Source organism: Cyprinodon variegatus, unplaced genomic scaffold, assembly GCF_000732505.1.
Source record: "Cyprinodon variegatus isolate N-32 unplaced genomic scaffold, C_variegatus-1.0 Scaffold1499, whole genome shotgun sequence".
Classification (NCBI taxonomy): domain Eukaryota; kingdom Metazoa; phylum Chordata; class Actinopteri; order Cyprinodontiformes; family Cyprinodontidae; genus Cyprinodon; species Cyprinodon variegatus.
In genome coordinates, this window is record NW_015151952.1 from 70,564 (window position 1) to 86,833 (window position 16,270).

Here is a 16,270-nt window from a genome sequence, read left to right on the forward strand (position 1 = left end):
TGAATAATAAGAAATTAACCAGTCGTACTTGTGATGTAAGATGCTATAATGAAGATATAAGCTGAAGATATAAGTGACTACTCTCTCACAAGGTTTGACATCTGCTCTATAAAGCCTAGATAGTTGACACATACTTTTTTTTTTTGTTTTTTTAATGATTCCTCAGACTAATATACAGGGCTTGACTCTATCAATGCTTTGAGCGGGGCTCCCTTATGTAAATACCAGCTATGTAAGTTGAGAGAAGATGCACCATTATCTGCTAGGTCATGTGACCTGGAAAACGTATCGCTCTATTGACGCAAGCTCCTATACAGTTGTGGAGCTAAGGCTTTTGCTCTACTATTTTTCCGCCTTTTCAACTACTGGTTATGGCTGAGGCAAGGAAAAAGTTTAAACCTTCTGAGGAGAATAGAAAATGTGAAAGGGATTGTGCTTGAGGAAAAAACAAGAGTCGATCATGGAAAGGCATTTGTTCATTGGTGCAGGCTGAAAAAAGAAGCCGGTGTTCTGTCAGATGAGCTTACTTCATCAGACCAGCCCACCCATAGTAAATTTGCATGCGCAAGTCATCAGATTTTTTGTTTATCCCTTTAGTTTTGTGCGAAAAATAGACTTTAAACTACCCCAACGGGCGTGTATCCCTTTTTTCATGTACAAAAAACCAAACAATTTAAGGTGAGATCACCATATGCTTCAAAAAACAACAAAAAGTAAGTAATTAAATTGTTTTTTGTACATGACTAAAGGGATACACGCCCGTTGAGGTAGTTTAAAGTTTATTTTTCGTACAAAAATAAAGGGAAAGACTAAATGGATAAACTAAAGGGATAAATGGGGATAAACTAAATGGATAAATGAGTATTGACTATGGGTATGCAGGTCTGACCGGGTATGCTCATCTGAAAGAACAGCGGTTGTAAAACCAATTCTCTTTTCTCAACTTTATTACAAGACTGGTAAGTTAACACTTTGTTATTATTTTCCATGTTTAATAGAAGCAGCTTAAACAGAAATCCACAGCTTAAATGTGTAAATCTCAGGCATAGACAGAGTCCTACTTTCTTAAAGCAAAACCAGTAGAACGTAGTAGTGGTAATCTTTTACGCCTGTGATACAGCTGTGTGGATTTTTTTTCTCCATGTAATTGGCAGGGCCGCTGTTTTTACCTGTGTAGACGTAAAAAGTTACAGGTCTAGCGCCCCCAGTGGCCAAAAGTTACACAGTTTGCCTTTAATCAATTATTATTGAAGTAATCGTGAACAAATAACAATTGAAAAATTGCTAACTGGTTTACCGACTTCAAACAATACCATTGCTAAAAGAACCACCTACTTAGAGCAGAAATCTACCCATCATCAAGCAGTTCATCTAAAAAATAGTCAACAGGTCAATCAAGTAATTTAAAGAAAAATGTATTTCTAGATCAACTACTAAAATTATTTATATCCTAAACAAAACTAATGACTTCTCAGGACAGAACATAGAAATAAAAAATGCTCTCAGTTCTTCTAATGGGAATAAAATTGGTACTAATAGTTGAAAATGAGTGTTTACAATGAAATAAGCAGTGGAATCTAACTCAACACTTTCAAAGCAAATAATCCGAGCCCCATTATCGCCCTATTTTTCAAAAACCCTGAGTTAACCCCCACCTACCCGACAGTCTCTCTGCAGGGTCTTCATCAGGTTGTTGTATGTCTCTGTGTCAAAGTAGAGGCCCTCCTCGTGCATGTCCTGGAAGTCCAGATCCTTGTAGGTGGGACGGGCTTTTTCTCTCTCTTTCCTGGACGCTCGCCTCTTGTAGGTTGATCCCTTTAGGTCGTATTTGTAGTGCATCTTGACAGAGCGAGGAAGCACGTTGTTCATCACCACCAGTCGAATATTGAAACCCCCCGTCTGAATGCAGTACAAGCCGTAAAACTTGGGGAGCAACGTGCGGGGATTCTGGTTCAGGTTCTGTGGATTTAAACAGTGCATTGTGTTTGGATTCAGATCCAGTATGCAGCTTTGTTTAGCACAGTTAAATGGAGGCATTAATAATAACCTTTTATGCAAAAGCATAAGTAAGAGGAATGTATGATCACAGAGCAACCTGAGCCACAAAAGGAGATGATGAGAATTAATGCAGCTGCAAAGTCTAATTTGATTTAAATCTGATCAGAGAGAAACTGTAGGCAGAGCTTAAAGAGTGACAAAGGGTTTTGTTCCTTTAGCATCACATGGATGCATATGTTAGATATGATACTGAGAAAAATTATCTCGCCACCCTAAATTTAGGTTTTAGATTTAATGTGGGGATATCTGCATAGATTATATTTTCTGATTGTAAATAGCTGTATTCAATTAAATTAAATACTGAAGAATAAAATAATGCTATTAATTCACTTTTTGATCAGATATATTGGCAAAATGTCAACAGGGAAAACAAACTGACATTATTAGCTACTCATGCCTATTTTTGATCTCCTTTATTTTCCAGATTTGCAAATAATAGTTTGGCTTTATTTATTCTTTAAATTGGGGCAACCAGGAGACAGGAAAAAGCACTGTGTTCCTCACCATGTAGTATCCAGGTAGCAGCCTCTGCAGAAACTTGGCCTCTTTGTGCTGCACTGTTTTAATGATGAACTCGTCATCGCTGGTTAGGTAGAAGAGCGAGCCGCTAGCGCCCGGGTTGGCCAGCTCAATCAAAGGCTCATTTACGAGTGAGTACTGAGGATGGGAAACATAAACAGACCAATTTAACATGTCACGCGCCACACGGATCATGCTTCCAGGGAGAAGCTTCGTCCCCAGTGTAATCAAAACAGAGCAACTTTAAACAAAAGGACTAAACAGAAAAAAAAAGGAAACACTGTTAGAGTTTATATGGAAAAAATATGGTCACGTCAAACATCTCCTGTTTGTTTAAAACTGCAAGACATAAACGGGGATAAATCTCTTAAAAAGTGTAAGACTGTCCTATACAGAGCTGAAATAAAGATTAGTTTACCTTTATTTTTTCCTGCCGGGTCATCATACATGACGTGAGCCCAAAGTAATGGAAAAAATGCTTTGAATGATTTTCATACCCTCATTTTTTCCCCTCACATAATAGCATGACTGATCCAACTATCATAACAGAAAGCAAAGTCTGGCTAAAAATAAGAAATAAAAACTATATCTAGTTTCTAAATTGTACAATAACCTTTTTTATACATTAATTTATGTCTTTTAGTCTCTCGGATTTGAGCTTTGAAACTGAAAAAAAATTTCTCCAGGGTCTTTGTTAGAGCATAGGTGGAGTCAAATCTAATTCCACACATGGGATGACCCGAAATCTCCACATCCTTCTATGGTGCCGTAATCGTCATGGAATTTGTCAGGATGCCTACTTTGAAAAAAACGTCTTAGTCCAACGGTGCATCTGGAAAGAACTACCAGCTCTTCACTTTTCCATATTTTACATCACAGCTTTATTGCAAAACAAATCAAGTTCCCCACTTTTGACAAAAAAATCTACATAATGACAAAATATTACTGATCAAAGTTTTCAATATTTTTTTCATCTTTCCATGTGTATTTGGATTTAAGTCCTGGCTCCAGCTGAGCCAATAAATACGGTTAACTGCTTCTGAAGCCTCTATGTTATATCTTAACTGTATGCTCTGGATTAGGCTCTTCTTTTATATATATCTTTATATTTCTCTCCTGTCATAAAACCCACTATGCCCTCATCATGATGCTGCCACTGCCTTGCCTCACAATAGGAATGTTAGTAACGTGATGATGCTTGGATGGACAGTCAGTTTATTTTTTCCGTTAAATTTCCTTTTTATCCAAACCAATTCCAAATTCAAGGTGAGGAAACAAAAAGACAGCCTGGGCTACAGCCAGACTGAATCTGGCCTTCAGGCCGAAGCAAGCACCCTTTCTGACAGGATGTCCACATCAATCAAGCTGACAGACAGGAAGCAGCATGAAAACAAGTCCAGGCCTTTGTGTGAGTGGTTCGAAATGGGGCTGTCATTTTAAAGTAAAGGGCTTGATCCTCTGATTAGCTGTGGTTCTGAAAGCTGACAGCTTGGTTTTGGGACCTCAACATCACCCTGCCTTTTAACTTTCTAGTTTCTTAAGCAGAGATCAGACTCATTATGAAGCTGAAATACACTGTTAAAATTTACACACACTGTAAATGTTTAACCTTTAACTAGTCTGGATGTTTACTACAGTATGCAGAGTAGCATTATTTATTATTCTGGGGTTTCATTCATACTTGGATTAACAGCAGATTTAGTTTCAAATAATCTTTAGATGTCACTTCTAGAGTAGATTCTAAATCAATCTAAAATCATTAAAATATATATGTTAATCACATCTGGCCTCGTTTTATGTGATAAAGTTTGCTCCATGGAAACATAAATTGTGAGAAAAAACTTTTTTCTTTTAGGTCGTGTCTAAGGTAACGTTATCAGGCATCAATAATCACTTTTCCAAGCATTATTTAGTAAAGACAGCTTCCAGAAGGCAGCAAATATGGATATAGTCCCTTTAATTGGGGTAATAAGATAGATGTCATCCATCCATTGAATGCTAGCAGGGTCAGAAGGTGCTTGGGGTCTATCTCCAAAGGTCATTATGCCAGGACACTTCCATCACAGAGCAGGGCATACATCTCCATAGTAAGATAAATAATTAGCTGAATGGTAAAAGCTAAAACCTTGAAGTCTCATCAAAAAGTGAGAGCAGCAGACTGAGCGAAGTGCTGGATGTTAATTGGTGCGTTATGAGAGGAGATGGGGGACACTGAAGGCATCTGCTCCCTCTCCAGAGACAGCCGCCGACTGTCTGCAGTCACAATGAATAACTGGCACAAACTTGTTTGAAGTTTTATCACATTTAAAAGTGCATATTCCCTCTGTTTTAATTAGTCTCTGCAGCGTGAACCCCACCTGACTGAACGCATCACCACAGCTAACTGTAGCGACCTCTCTACCTCGCCGCGCCTAATGAAATCCTCGCTCTTCTGCCTTGAAGTCACACTTCCTTTGTCATTTGTCCCTGGTGCAGGAAAAATATCAGCGTTCAAAAAAAACAGAATACAGCTGACTGGGTTTATGAAAGGCCCGGAGGCAGATGGGAAACAGGCAAACGGCGTCATAACAGGATAAAGTCAGAACATCACACAAAATCTAATTTGGTTCTGAGGACAAAGAATAAAGAGGAGCGCCAAAGCTGGGTAGTTCAGCAGTCTTACTTCAGTTCACTCTGAGCATATTTATGTAATGAATATACAACACATACGTAAATATAAACATCTGGAATAATCTTGGAATGTATATCTGGTAGATACAGAGGATTCTGCAGAGCCCATAAACACATTTGATGCCCAGGAAGAAGTTATAGAGGTTGACAAACCCTGATCATAAGCAGCCCACCTTAGTCCGTGCAAAGGAAGCAGCTTCTATACCACTCTGCTTATATGTTAACAGTATGTGAGGAGCAGATTGTGTAACAGACAAAAAGGAGAGCATTTGGGCCAAATGATGACTGTGCTGATTCCCAAACAACAAAGTCATATCCCATCTAGGGGTGTGGGGAAAAAAACTATCTAGTGATATATTGTGATTTTCGGCAGCCCAATATAATATTGATCTTTCAGTTCCTAATATCAAATAAATAATAAAAAACATTTTTACCCACAAACAATGAGGGATAATTAGCTATCTGTACCGCCACACTGGTAGATAGCCCCGTGGAGCCCTTTTACTGTGCGGCGCTTCACCATAGTACCAGCACCAGTCAAAGTAAAAGATGTAGATGGATACCAAAATAACTGAAAGATCAATACCTTCTGATAAACATATACAGAACTTGATTCTTTTTTATCTATACATTTCATTTTGATAGCTGGGTAAAATATCGCAATATAAAGGAATATCGCAATATCATATAATGCCACTAGTATTGTGACATGTATCGTATCGCAACACACACATGCCAACACACACTCCTAATCCCGTCAATAGAATGGATGATGGTTTGAACCGGCTTTTAGCATCTTAGCTTCATTTACTAAAACAAAACATTTGATTAGAATATTTCTAAAATACTATGAAGTATGAGAATATGCATCTTTTAGGCGCTTGTGAGAGACTAATATCCAAAGACGATGGTCATGAAGGTAGTAAACTTAGGATTTATTTTAGGAAAGATCTAGAAATAAGACCTTATTACACAGAGAAGTAGGGTCAACTAATTCCTTCCCCCAGATCTGTGTGGGATGATACACAAACAACTCAATAAAACATGATCAAGAAAAGCTGGAAATAAGCTGAAAGAGCTGAAGTTTTTCTATCGGTTTGACTGATAGAAACACATGCACAAAATGAACAACCAGGAAAACCCAACTGGGCTAAAATATCAAGTGTATACAATAAATCAAACACGAGGCAGAGAGTAAAACCTGCTTAGTTGAGGTAATTGAAGTGTCAGAATGATGGCAGGAGTATAATAGTATGGCTAGTCAGAGAATTCAAATCACATCAGCCCAAATAACCTAGCTGACCCAGTAGTAAAGTCCAGATCTATAAGGGTTGGCAATTAAGATTTTTAGCCTTTTTTCTTCCGTATGAAAATGTTTCTACAGCACTTTAAAAAAGTATTCATACCCTTGAACTTCTTCCCATTTTTTCATGTTCCAGTCTCAAATGTTAATGTGCTTTAGTACAATTTCATGTAAAAAAGTGTCTGAAAAAGCTCAGTGGATGGATATTATATAAGCAAATATACAAAGTGATGTACATTATTGCTTAGTCCTGTTTTATTCTGATACTTCCTAATGATATGAAACCATCTGCTTCCAGAAGGCATGCAAATGACCAAATATTTACTGGAAACATGGAGGTGGCAGGTCTATGATGTGGGCATGCTTTCAGAAAGATTGATATTGTTAAATACAATCCTGAACAAAAAACCTGTTAGGGGCATCAAAAGTTCATTCTCCAGTCGGACAATGGCCTGAAGTACAGAAGAATGGGTCAGCTCTATGTGTTTTTATATTTTCAAATGGTCTAGTCAAAGTCTGGACCTCATTTATTTCTGAAAATCTGCTCCCTAACTAACAGGGAGGAGCTTAGGCTATTTTTCAAAGACAAAATGGCCAATTAATCAGATTCCAAATGTACACAGCAGGAGGAGGCATACCCTCCAAAGAGCTACAATTTAGTGGGAAGATTGTTTAATAAACTTTTTTTTTTTTCACCCCAGACCACCTTTCTTTCATTTCTATTTGGAAAAATGACAAAATAATCATCTAATTTGGTTTGATCAGTCATACCCAGCATACATATTGGGAAGATTTAAGGTCTTACCAGATAATCATCCGGTTTGATGCCAAACAGATCTCTGAAGTAGCGGAAGGCCAGGGGGGCATATGTCTTAAAGCGGAAGTCTGGATAGTGATGAGCAGGAGTCAAGTTGCTTCCCTCGCTGGAATGTGAAGATAAACCCAGGCCAGAAGGAAGAAATATATTAAAACACAGTACATAAGAGAGTATTCCTAAAGAAACACAATAAACAACATTCTCCTCATTAATTTTGGGCACATTGAGTTTCTACGTTTTATCCACTGATGTATTGTTTCTCAACCCAAGTTGTCTTAGCCAGTGGTGCTGAGAAGTAGGAGATAATACTGTCATTTGAACTCAGTGTGCTGGAACAGAGACACATTTATGATTAGATTGTTGATTAAAGATGTTATTGCATTAACAGAGCTCAGTTTGGTCATCTCCAATGACCGGGATTCATCAGAACTGTTGAGAAAAAAAGGGCCGGTGTAGAGTTGTTAGCCTGAAGGCCGAAGACGGCTCTGATTACTGGATCCTAACAATAATCAGCAGCACAGGGGGCTTTCCTCAGAGAGAAAACGGACCTGCATTGGCTCTAAAACAACAACATAACCTACATTTTTTCAGCTTTGGCTGGACTGTGGGACATTCTCAGACAGGCTTGGACAAAGGCTGGCCACGTTTGCTTCACAAGCTAACTTTCATTTCAGGGGAGAACCACAGCACATGAACCAGCATGTTGATACGGTGAGAGAGAGTCAAAGTAAACAAACAGGAACTTGTTTTAAAGATCCTAAATGTGAAAGCAGGTTAATAAAGATCAGATTACTACAGTGGCTCTAAATCTGGGTTATTAAACAATGTGGGAAGACTATTGTGTTGTTGTGTGCCTGGGCAACAGTCGGGCCGTGCCCTGTAAAATATGTCCACAAAGTCATTTGAATGTTTTGTTAAATGCAGGAGTGCAGCAGCATTCACCTGTCACGGAAAATGGTGCAGAGCAAACAGAACATGGAAATGTTTGATTCAATCTGATCGGCCAGGCAGACGCCTGCACTTTTATTGACACAAAGGCAAAGTGAAAGAAAAAAAGAGGGAGTCGAATCAGTTAGTATAATAAAAACTAGACTGACAGGACAAACAGCCACAGATAATCCTCCAGAGAAAAACAGGAAAGTGAGGAAGAGAAGCCTACAGGGAGGGAGATAGAAATGCTTCTGAGAGAATCCCTTAACCTCACTCCCAGTAAAGTCTTTTAAGGAGGAAAAACAGATTTTGATGTTTCCACTAAGATGAACTGCTTAGAGAAAGCAAAGGATGAAAATGGAAAAATTAAGTTCCCTTTCTGGTGGTTGTGTCTTATGTCGTTTTCTTCCTTCCTAATCTTTAATTTGGCCTCTGAGACGACCGCAACTTTTATCCAACAAAAAAAGATTTGAGACGGCATCAATGATTTTACACTTGCGACTCAACCAGTTGCCGCTGCATCAACAGGATTGATGTTTGGCTGTTGCTCAGTAATAGGAGACGTTTGCGTGCCTGGAACGGGTTTGCATAGACCATAGTAAGTTTGCATATCCTGGTGTTGCATCTCAAAGCCAAAACCCCAAAGTACTTCCTGACAGGACTCTTCCTGAAACCTGAGCGTCGTATCACAGCCATTGTTGACGAGTGTGTCTGACAACAGATGCAACACTGAGTGACCCCTTTATGTCTATTACTGCTATTTTTAATCATGGCTTGTATAAATCTGCAAATTTCCTAACTTTCACATTCATGACTGAGAAAAATAGTGCATGGAACACCATGATTCTTACTTATTTCTCATGTAGCTCTGATGTTGCATTAAGCACAGATTAGCTGTTAAAATATTTGAAATACAAAGTCCAGTTTTAATAAAAGAAAAATTACTTTGTTGACACAGGAAATTAGGTACATAAAGCAAACAGAGCTCTAAGCAGATAGCTTAAAGAAACTAAATGGGGCATTAACAAACAAAAGCAAAGACCTACATATAGCTTAGAATAATAACATTAATTATCTATAAACAATAAATATAAAGCAAAACACTGTTTGGAATAAAAATACACTCTGTTGTAAAAGTTTTTTTTTTTTTTTAAACCTTATAGATTCATTATGTTTGTTCTTTTTTTTCTCTTCAGACAGAGAAAGTCTCAATGAAAACAAAATGACAATTTCAAATGACTACTCCATGTACCCTACAGCAGAAAAAACCATCCAAAGGACATCTGAAATCACAAAACTAGATAAAAATCTTAAGACTGTCATAGTATATAGCTAGATTTTATGGTGGGATCTTAAACATGCTCAGTAGCCTTTAAACGGGGATGAATATAAAAAGTTCTGTAAAGAGGAGAAGGCTAAAAATCCGACAACAGTTCTTAGTTCTTGGGGGTAATGACCCTTTTTCATATCAGGTAAGGTTGAGCTTTAATGTTTTTATCCCCCTAATTAAATAAAATTGCTTGCAAGCTGTATTTGTATTTGCCGCCGGAGCCTTAAATGATGCAGGAATCTATTTAAAAGAAATCTGTATGTCTTATAACATGTTGAACTGAGCTTTATTTAGGCTTACAAACAGAGAGAGCTATACTTCAGCAGATAACAGGAAGGCAGAAAGAGGGACAGCAAATATACTCAGTTTTAAGCACTTAGAATATTTGGATTTGAACATTGTTTAGCAGCATTTCGGAAAATCTTTCTGCTAAGATTCTCTTTGAAATGAACACAGATACTGATGTTTTATTAATGGTAACTTTGCTAGCAATCAAAAATCTCTGATATAAGGTTAGAATATCAACTTCAAGCATGCTGCCTTTTTTTATAGGAGTGAAATCTTATATTCCATTGAAATAACTTCTGCTCACTGTGGGTAGGATATAAAACAATATTTTGAGCTGCAGCTGTTACCTAAATACCGCACCTAAATACGATAAATCTGAATAGGCTAAAATTGTTTTCAGCAGTACATCACAAAACAGTTAATCACAAAACTCTCACTAGATGATCTTCTTACATTAAATGGGTCATTCCAGATCATCTGACAGGACTGGTCTGAACAGCATCTGATTACAATGGATAGAAATCACTGCTCCAAAAGTGCTTTCAATCCAAACAAAGACAGAGGGTGTTGGACCTCCAGCTGTATGACGATGGATGAAAGTATCCCACTTTTAAAGATCCCTTGGTTGAGCTCTAGATCATCTCAAAGGGTTCTTTAAGCTGATGATGTAATTGTGAAGACTGAAAGGCCACACACTGACATCTGCTTAGCACTGCAGCAGCAAGAGGTACGCAGTAAGCTGATTTCACAGCTCTGGGAGGGATAATCCACAGAAATAGTAGCATCCCTGCATCATGACTCAGACAAGAACCGAGTGCTGATGAATGATGATTGAGAGGCTCTGGTGGCAGTTTGGGCAAGATTGGTTATATATTGTTAGCAGCACTGACCCAGAAAAAAACTATTATTAATGGACAAAATAACAGAAATAATCCCAGATATTAGTTAACAGTTAGTGTCATTCAAACTAAGTGTAATTGTTTTTTTTTTTTCTTATGAATGATACATGACAGATTTTATAAAGGCTGTAATTCAGCAATGACCTATTAAATACTTTACTTTTACAGAAATGGTTCTATTGCATGCCTAAAAACTAAGTGGTATGTTCATGTATGTGCGCTCTGTTACACCATGTACCACTAACCTAGGGAGGAAGACGCTCTCCACCACATAGAAGTCCTGCATAAGAACGTCTCTGTCCGGCTTTGAGGTGAGGTTTCCCACTGTGTAGCCGATGCCCAGCTGAATGGCTCCTTTCAAGGCCGATGACGTGGTCTTTACGGGAAAATAGAGCAAGAAAAGCAGCACATTTATTGGGATGTAGACAGCTAAACTAGGAAAGACAGGAAAATACAACCCTGCTGCCGTAGGTATTTGCAGCACCCTCGAACTTTGCTGACACTTTTGATATAGATGTGTAAATAAAAACATCTTTAGAGAAAACTATTGTTTTTCCTAATCACAAAAAGATCACAGGTGCTGCAATTGTTGGTGCCCCAAATATCTCTTAAAATAAATGTACCTCAAAGCTTTTAGATATGTAAATGCTCGTCTTTTTAAACTGTCTATAAACATTTAATGAGCAAATGTAGTTTGTACTTTAAATTGAGATTGTGGGCCTTAAATCTCATGGAAAAAACAATAGTCTAAGCCCTTAAACTAAGTCAGTGGGGAAATGGTCACAAGAAAATAGCCACTACCTGAGCTTTTTGATACCAGCATCGAGAGCAAGAAATCAATATTTTGAAAGCAGCTGCTGGGACTGTGACATACAAGCCTGGACAAAGTGAGGGATGTACAGTAGACTCCAAAGCTCACAGATAGGGGCAACAAAAACTTCTGGTAGGTTTGAGAAAAACTGAATAGTCATTTATGGAAAAGCAGATTATGCTGACTGCTAAGTATAGTGGAGGATCCGTGATTATCAGGGTCCATTTCTCCAGCCAAGGCCTTTGGAACTTTTAGAGTTCCTACAATCGTGAGCTTTATGGTAAACAGGATACAAAAAGTGGGTAGTCACTATGAATTTCTGCAGAATCATAGTCTAAACCCTAGAAGACAAATAAACCCAGCCGCTGCTTGGAAAACATGAAATCAACATTTCTTCATCACCATCTTAGTTTCCAGAGCTACAGTAAGTCCTGTAAAAACCTGCAAAATTACCCAAAAAATGACCCATAACTCTGTACAGTCTAGAGAAAATGTCCAAATCGGAAAAGTTCAACTTAACTCCCTCTGTGTGACAGAATCTTAGCAAATCATGGATGGAGAGGTTGACCTATTTGTCAACCTATAAGTTGTAACAGCTTTTTTGAAATCTTGAGACTGAATTCAAGTTACTTTATTGACAGATTTAATAAGGCATCTCTACAGAAACATTTATATGTGGTGCCAGTATTTTTTTTTTTTGCATCTTTGTAATCTCAGATTTTGTGTTGGAATTCACCCTTGTACAGTAGAGGGCCGCATCCCTACACTTTGAAGACAGGTCTCTGACTGTCCTGGTCTATGGGCTGAGCGACTGATTCTTATCGTCCCTAGCGACAGTGCTAGATGGAACCCCTATCATAAATACCATCATTCTGCTGGGGGACTCTGCCACCTTACAAGTCCTGATCAGGAGGAACAAACTCCAACTTTTGAACCTGAGTGATGTTCCATCATTGGACTTCTTTGTGAGTCATGGATCACTACTTGTTGGTGTGTTCGATACGCTGGAAGAGGAGGAAGCCATACAGACTCATCAGGCCCAAGCGAGTGGTGAGGGTGCTAGGAATATCTGGTGAAGCTCTTAGTCAGGGACATTTTTAACTTCAGCTCCAGCGATACTTCTTTCAGATTTTAAGGGGTTTTTGATGCAGCTGTTGATGCAGGTCTGTTCATTGCATCTGCAATGTCTGTCGTGGTGGAAACCCCTGAACCCAGTGGTGGACACTAGAAGAAGGTACCATTAGGTCAAACATGGCCCTTCTTGGGCAGTAAATGAATACTGGTGGAGGAATACTCTGAGGATTTCTTTATTGCAGCTGACATGCCTTCTCTGGTGGAAGCACAGAGTGGGTGCTCAGAGGGGGACTGTATCTCTCTGCTGGCCCTGGTATGTCCTCCAGCTTCCCTTGAGGAAGCTGGTATGTCCTAACCCTAACCCTGGAGAGAAGAATTTCTGTGATTCTCTGCCCGCCAACAGGTCTTGGATAAGCGGGACTTATTTTCTACCGTTTCAGTGACTTTCAGATTAAAAACAGCATCAAATTCAAATAATCCCTTATTGTATGCTTCTGTAACCATAAACAGTATATTTCTTCGGTGTGTCTGTCTTTATACTTGGACAGGGGTTTGTGGTGAACCAGTGCCATACAACAAGAACATGGAAATACATTTACATAACTACAATTTCCACTAAAAATAACTCAGATAAGATGAGAGACAAATATTCCTTTATCCTATAAAGTGGTCCATACTTTTTAATCCAGTCTGAATTAAAGGTAGCTACTGTGCAACCAAAACTTCATGGCTACAACTTCATAAAAACTGCCACACAAAATGACGTCTACAGTTTAAACATAAAAAAGTAAAGAAAACAAAGTGGGATCAGCACTTGACTGGTCTCTGGCAGCCAGCCCTAACAGGGGTCAGGACATTATGTGCTGCAGCACAAGGACATTTTAACCCACTCAAGTTACTCAGAAGTAAAGCTGATTTGGACTTGTCAGCTCTAAAACCAAGGCATTTAACAGAAAATGATCAGAAAATTAAAAACAAAGCATGACTTTACCTTTTTGTATGTTTTCTCTTGGCTCATACTGCGAGGCCCTTCCGTCCTACTTTCAGATGCGGTTGACATCTAAAAAAAAGCAAGACCCGAAAAAAAAAAGTGTGACAGTGCCAACAAGAGACTGTGGTCTATTACATAACCCCAAAAAATAATAACAATAATAAAAAAAGCATTATATAAGAAAAGGAGATAAATTTACCTTGCTTAGAGATAAGCTGTGCTGGGCCAACAGCAATCAGGGCAACACCTCTTTATTATTAGGTTGAGCAATCATCAGGAGAGCCTTTATAAGAGAACAGGAGCACAGAAAGCATTATTTAACAAAACCGAAGGCACTGTACTCCTCATAGATTAGGCATTACATGAGAAGAAAGTTAAAAGTTATGATATAATAAGTTAAACCAAAGCTAGTGAGGTGATTGTTTTGCATAAATGGTCAACTTGGAATAGTTTGTTTGCAATAACTCTTTATAAGAGGCTTGCTTTGAAGCAACAAAACAATCCAGCCTGTCAGCTCTACAGCTTACAAATCAAGCAACACACTCCAAGTTCAGTTGATTGTAGAGCAGAGCAGCAGTTAATGAGTCAGAGCTCTGGGGCAAAAGTTTTTAACTCTTCCGACAGCACAAGCAACTTCTTACTAAGCCACAACACTCCCAGCACCCTCCCGTTCATCCCCACCCCCACCCCCCTTCAAGCCATTCTGCTTTTGGCTTTCCAAGGAAAAGAAAAAGTCTGAGTGACGGTTAAAAATGCCGCACCTTTGTGTCTGCATCACAGGCAAATCATACTGCAAACTGGGAGGTGTAAAGCAAAACAGGAACCCGCCGTAAGTCTGGAGTTTGCCTGACAAAGCTGTGTCATATCTGCACTCACCACACCACCTGCATTTAAATGCACCTGCAGGAGCCGAAAACCTTGAATGACTTTCTGCTTCATCAGCGCTTGACGCCATGTCCTCAGACCAAATGCTCTGTGACCAGCGGTCGCATCACCTTCAGATGCTCTGCACATCTCAATGAAAAGTCTATTTAGAAACCTGCTGTCCAAGATATTCTTTTATATTACACCTTAAAACACAATATCAACAACAACTACAGATTATAATCCTGTTTATTAGATACTAAAGCAAATGCCAGAGAACCTTGAATTATATTCAACTGTAGGAAGCATAATGTAGGAACATTTCCCCCTCCATCTATTCCTACACATTGCCAGTCAGCTGGCTGAAAAGGGGCCAATAAACTTCCACCTGGCATAAAGAAAAGACAAACTTGGCAATTAGCCTTGAAAAGTAGTTATAGCATAGCGGAAAAAGAATACCACCCATTCAATTATTAAGGTAATAATTTTATTATTGGATAGGTAAGGAGCCGCAAGGCTGTTATCTGACTGCAGCAGGTCATGTAAATAAACACCTAACAAATATATGTTTGGTAACCATGTTTTACTGAATAAAGAGCAAAAAAAAAAGATTAAAACAAGATTTAAAACTATATCTAAATGTAGCAGGTATTCATTTCAGAGTTTAGTTTGATCAAATCTTAACTAAAAGACGTGAATGTAACGGCTGGCCAATATTTTTGGCAGATGGTAAACATTTTTCACTTGTATTGGCCGATATGTGCAAGCATTAGGTCAATTCGTCAGTGCAATCAACACCAATGCATTGAGATCAAATGGAGCACATGTATTGCTGCTCCCTTCATCTGCTATTCATTAAGTGTGTGTGATTTTTTAAAAAAAGTTTAAGTTTAAATTGAGACTTCTGTAACATTTGGTATTAAAGTGTCATTTTTATTATGTAAACATAGGAAAGAAAACAATATTGGCTCCAAGAGAGGCAACACAGCAGGGCTAATGTCAAAATAATCTGTAGCAGCATCAGCCTAAACAAAAATGTGTATTGGTCGATCTCTGATTTTTATTAATGTAATAATTAACATGTTTGACGCTTTTGCAGCAGCAGAAATAGATTTTTACACTCTTCTGTGTAGAAGTTGGACTGAAGAAAGAACTTGGCTTTTCATATTACTAATCAGTTACTTGCAATACAAAAAAAGGAACCACTAAAGGTGAAAGAAGCTATTTTAAAGAAAACTAGGGTTTCACTCAGAGAGCAAGAGAACAAGACATCCAGCAGATAACAGAAAGGCTGATTACAGTACTCATTATCATCCTTTTGAGCATTTGACCCCTGTCTTCTCATTGAACCTTGGCTAACTCAATATTAAGTATATTTTCTTCTAGGTAAACCAGAGTTTTAAAATAGAACTGATACATGCTTTTAGATTAATGCAACCTCACATCAATAGACGACGATGCCAAAAGAATGCAGCCGACACCATGAGCTCTCATCTCCAGATAAATCCTTATCTAGACCAGCTCCTCTGTTGCTATAAACACAACAACACATATTTTAGCCAGAAGCACAGAGCAATCTATCTGTTTGGGAACTTGAATCCTTTATATTCTTTCTTTCTCCCTCAAAAAAGGCAACATCCCATCAATTATAAGGCAACACGTTTGCACAACATTAGCCTGCAGCAGGGTAAGACAGAATGAGATCCTGTTATCAAT

The 16,270-nt window shown here is 38.4% G+C and overlaps 1 protein-coding gene across 1 annotated transcript in view; it reads right to left on the reverse strand.

The window, feature by feature from the left end:
- Nucleotides 1-16,270, reverse strand: part of LOC107103656 (phosphatidylinositol 4-phosphate 5-kinase type-1 beta-like) — a 45,570-nt gene that overhangs the window by 16,233 nt on the left and 13,067 nt on the right. The window contains exons 2-7 of the mRNA XM_015403444.1: nt 13,890-13,973; nt 13,691-13,759; nt 11,060-11,190; nt 7,356-7,473; nt 2,563-2,715; nt 1,660-1,959 (exon numbers count right to left, since the gene is read on the reverse strand). Coding sequence (XP_015258930.1) covers nt 1,660-1,959; nt 2,563-2,715; nt 7,356-7,473; nt 11,060-11,190; nt 13,691-13,759 — 771 coding nt within the window. The 5' untranslated portion in view covers nt 13,890-13,973. The remainder of the gene's footprint in view (nt 1-1,659; nt 1,960-2,562; nt 2,716-7,355; nt 7,474-11,059; nt 11,191-13,690; nt 13,760-13,889; nt 13,974-16,270) is intronic.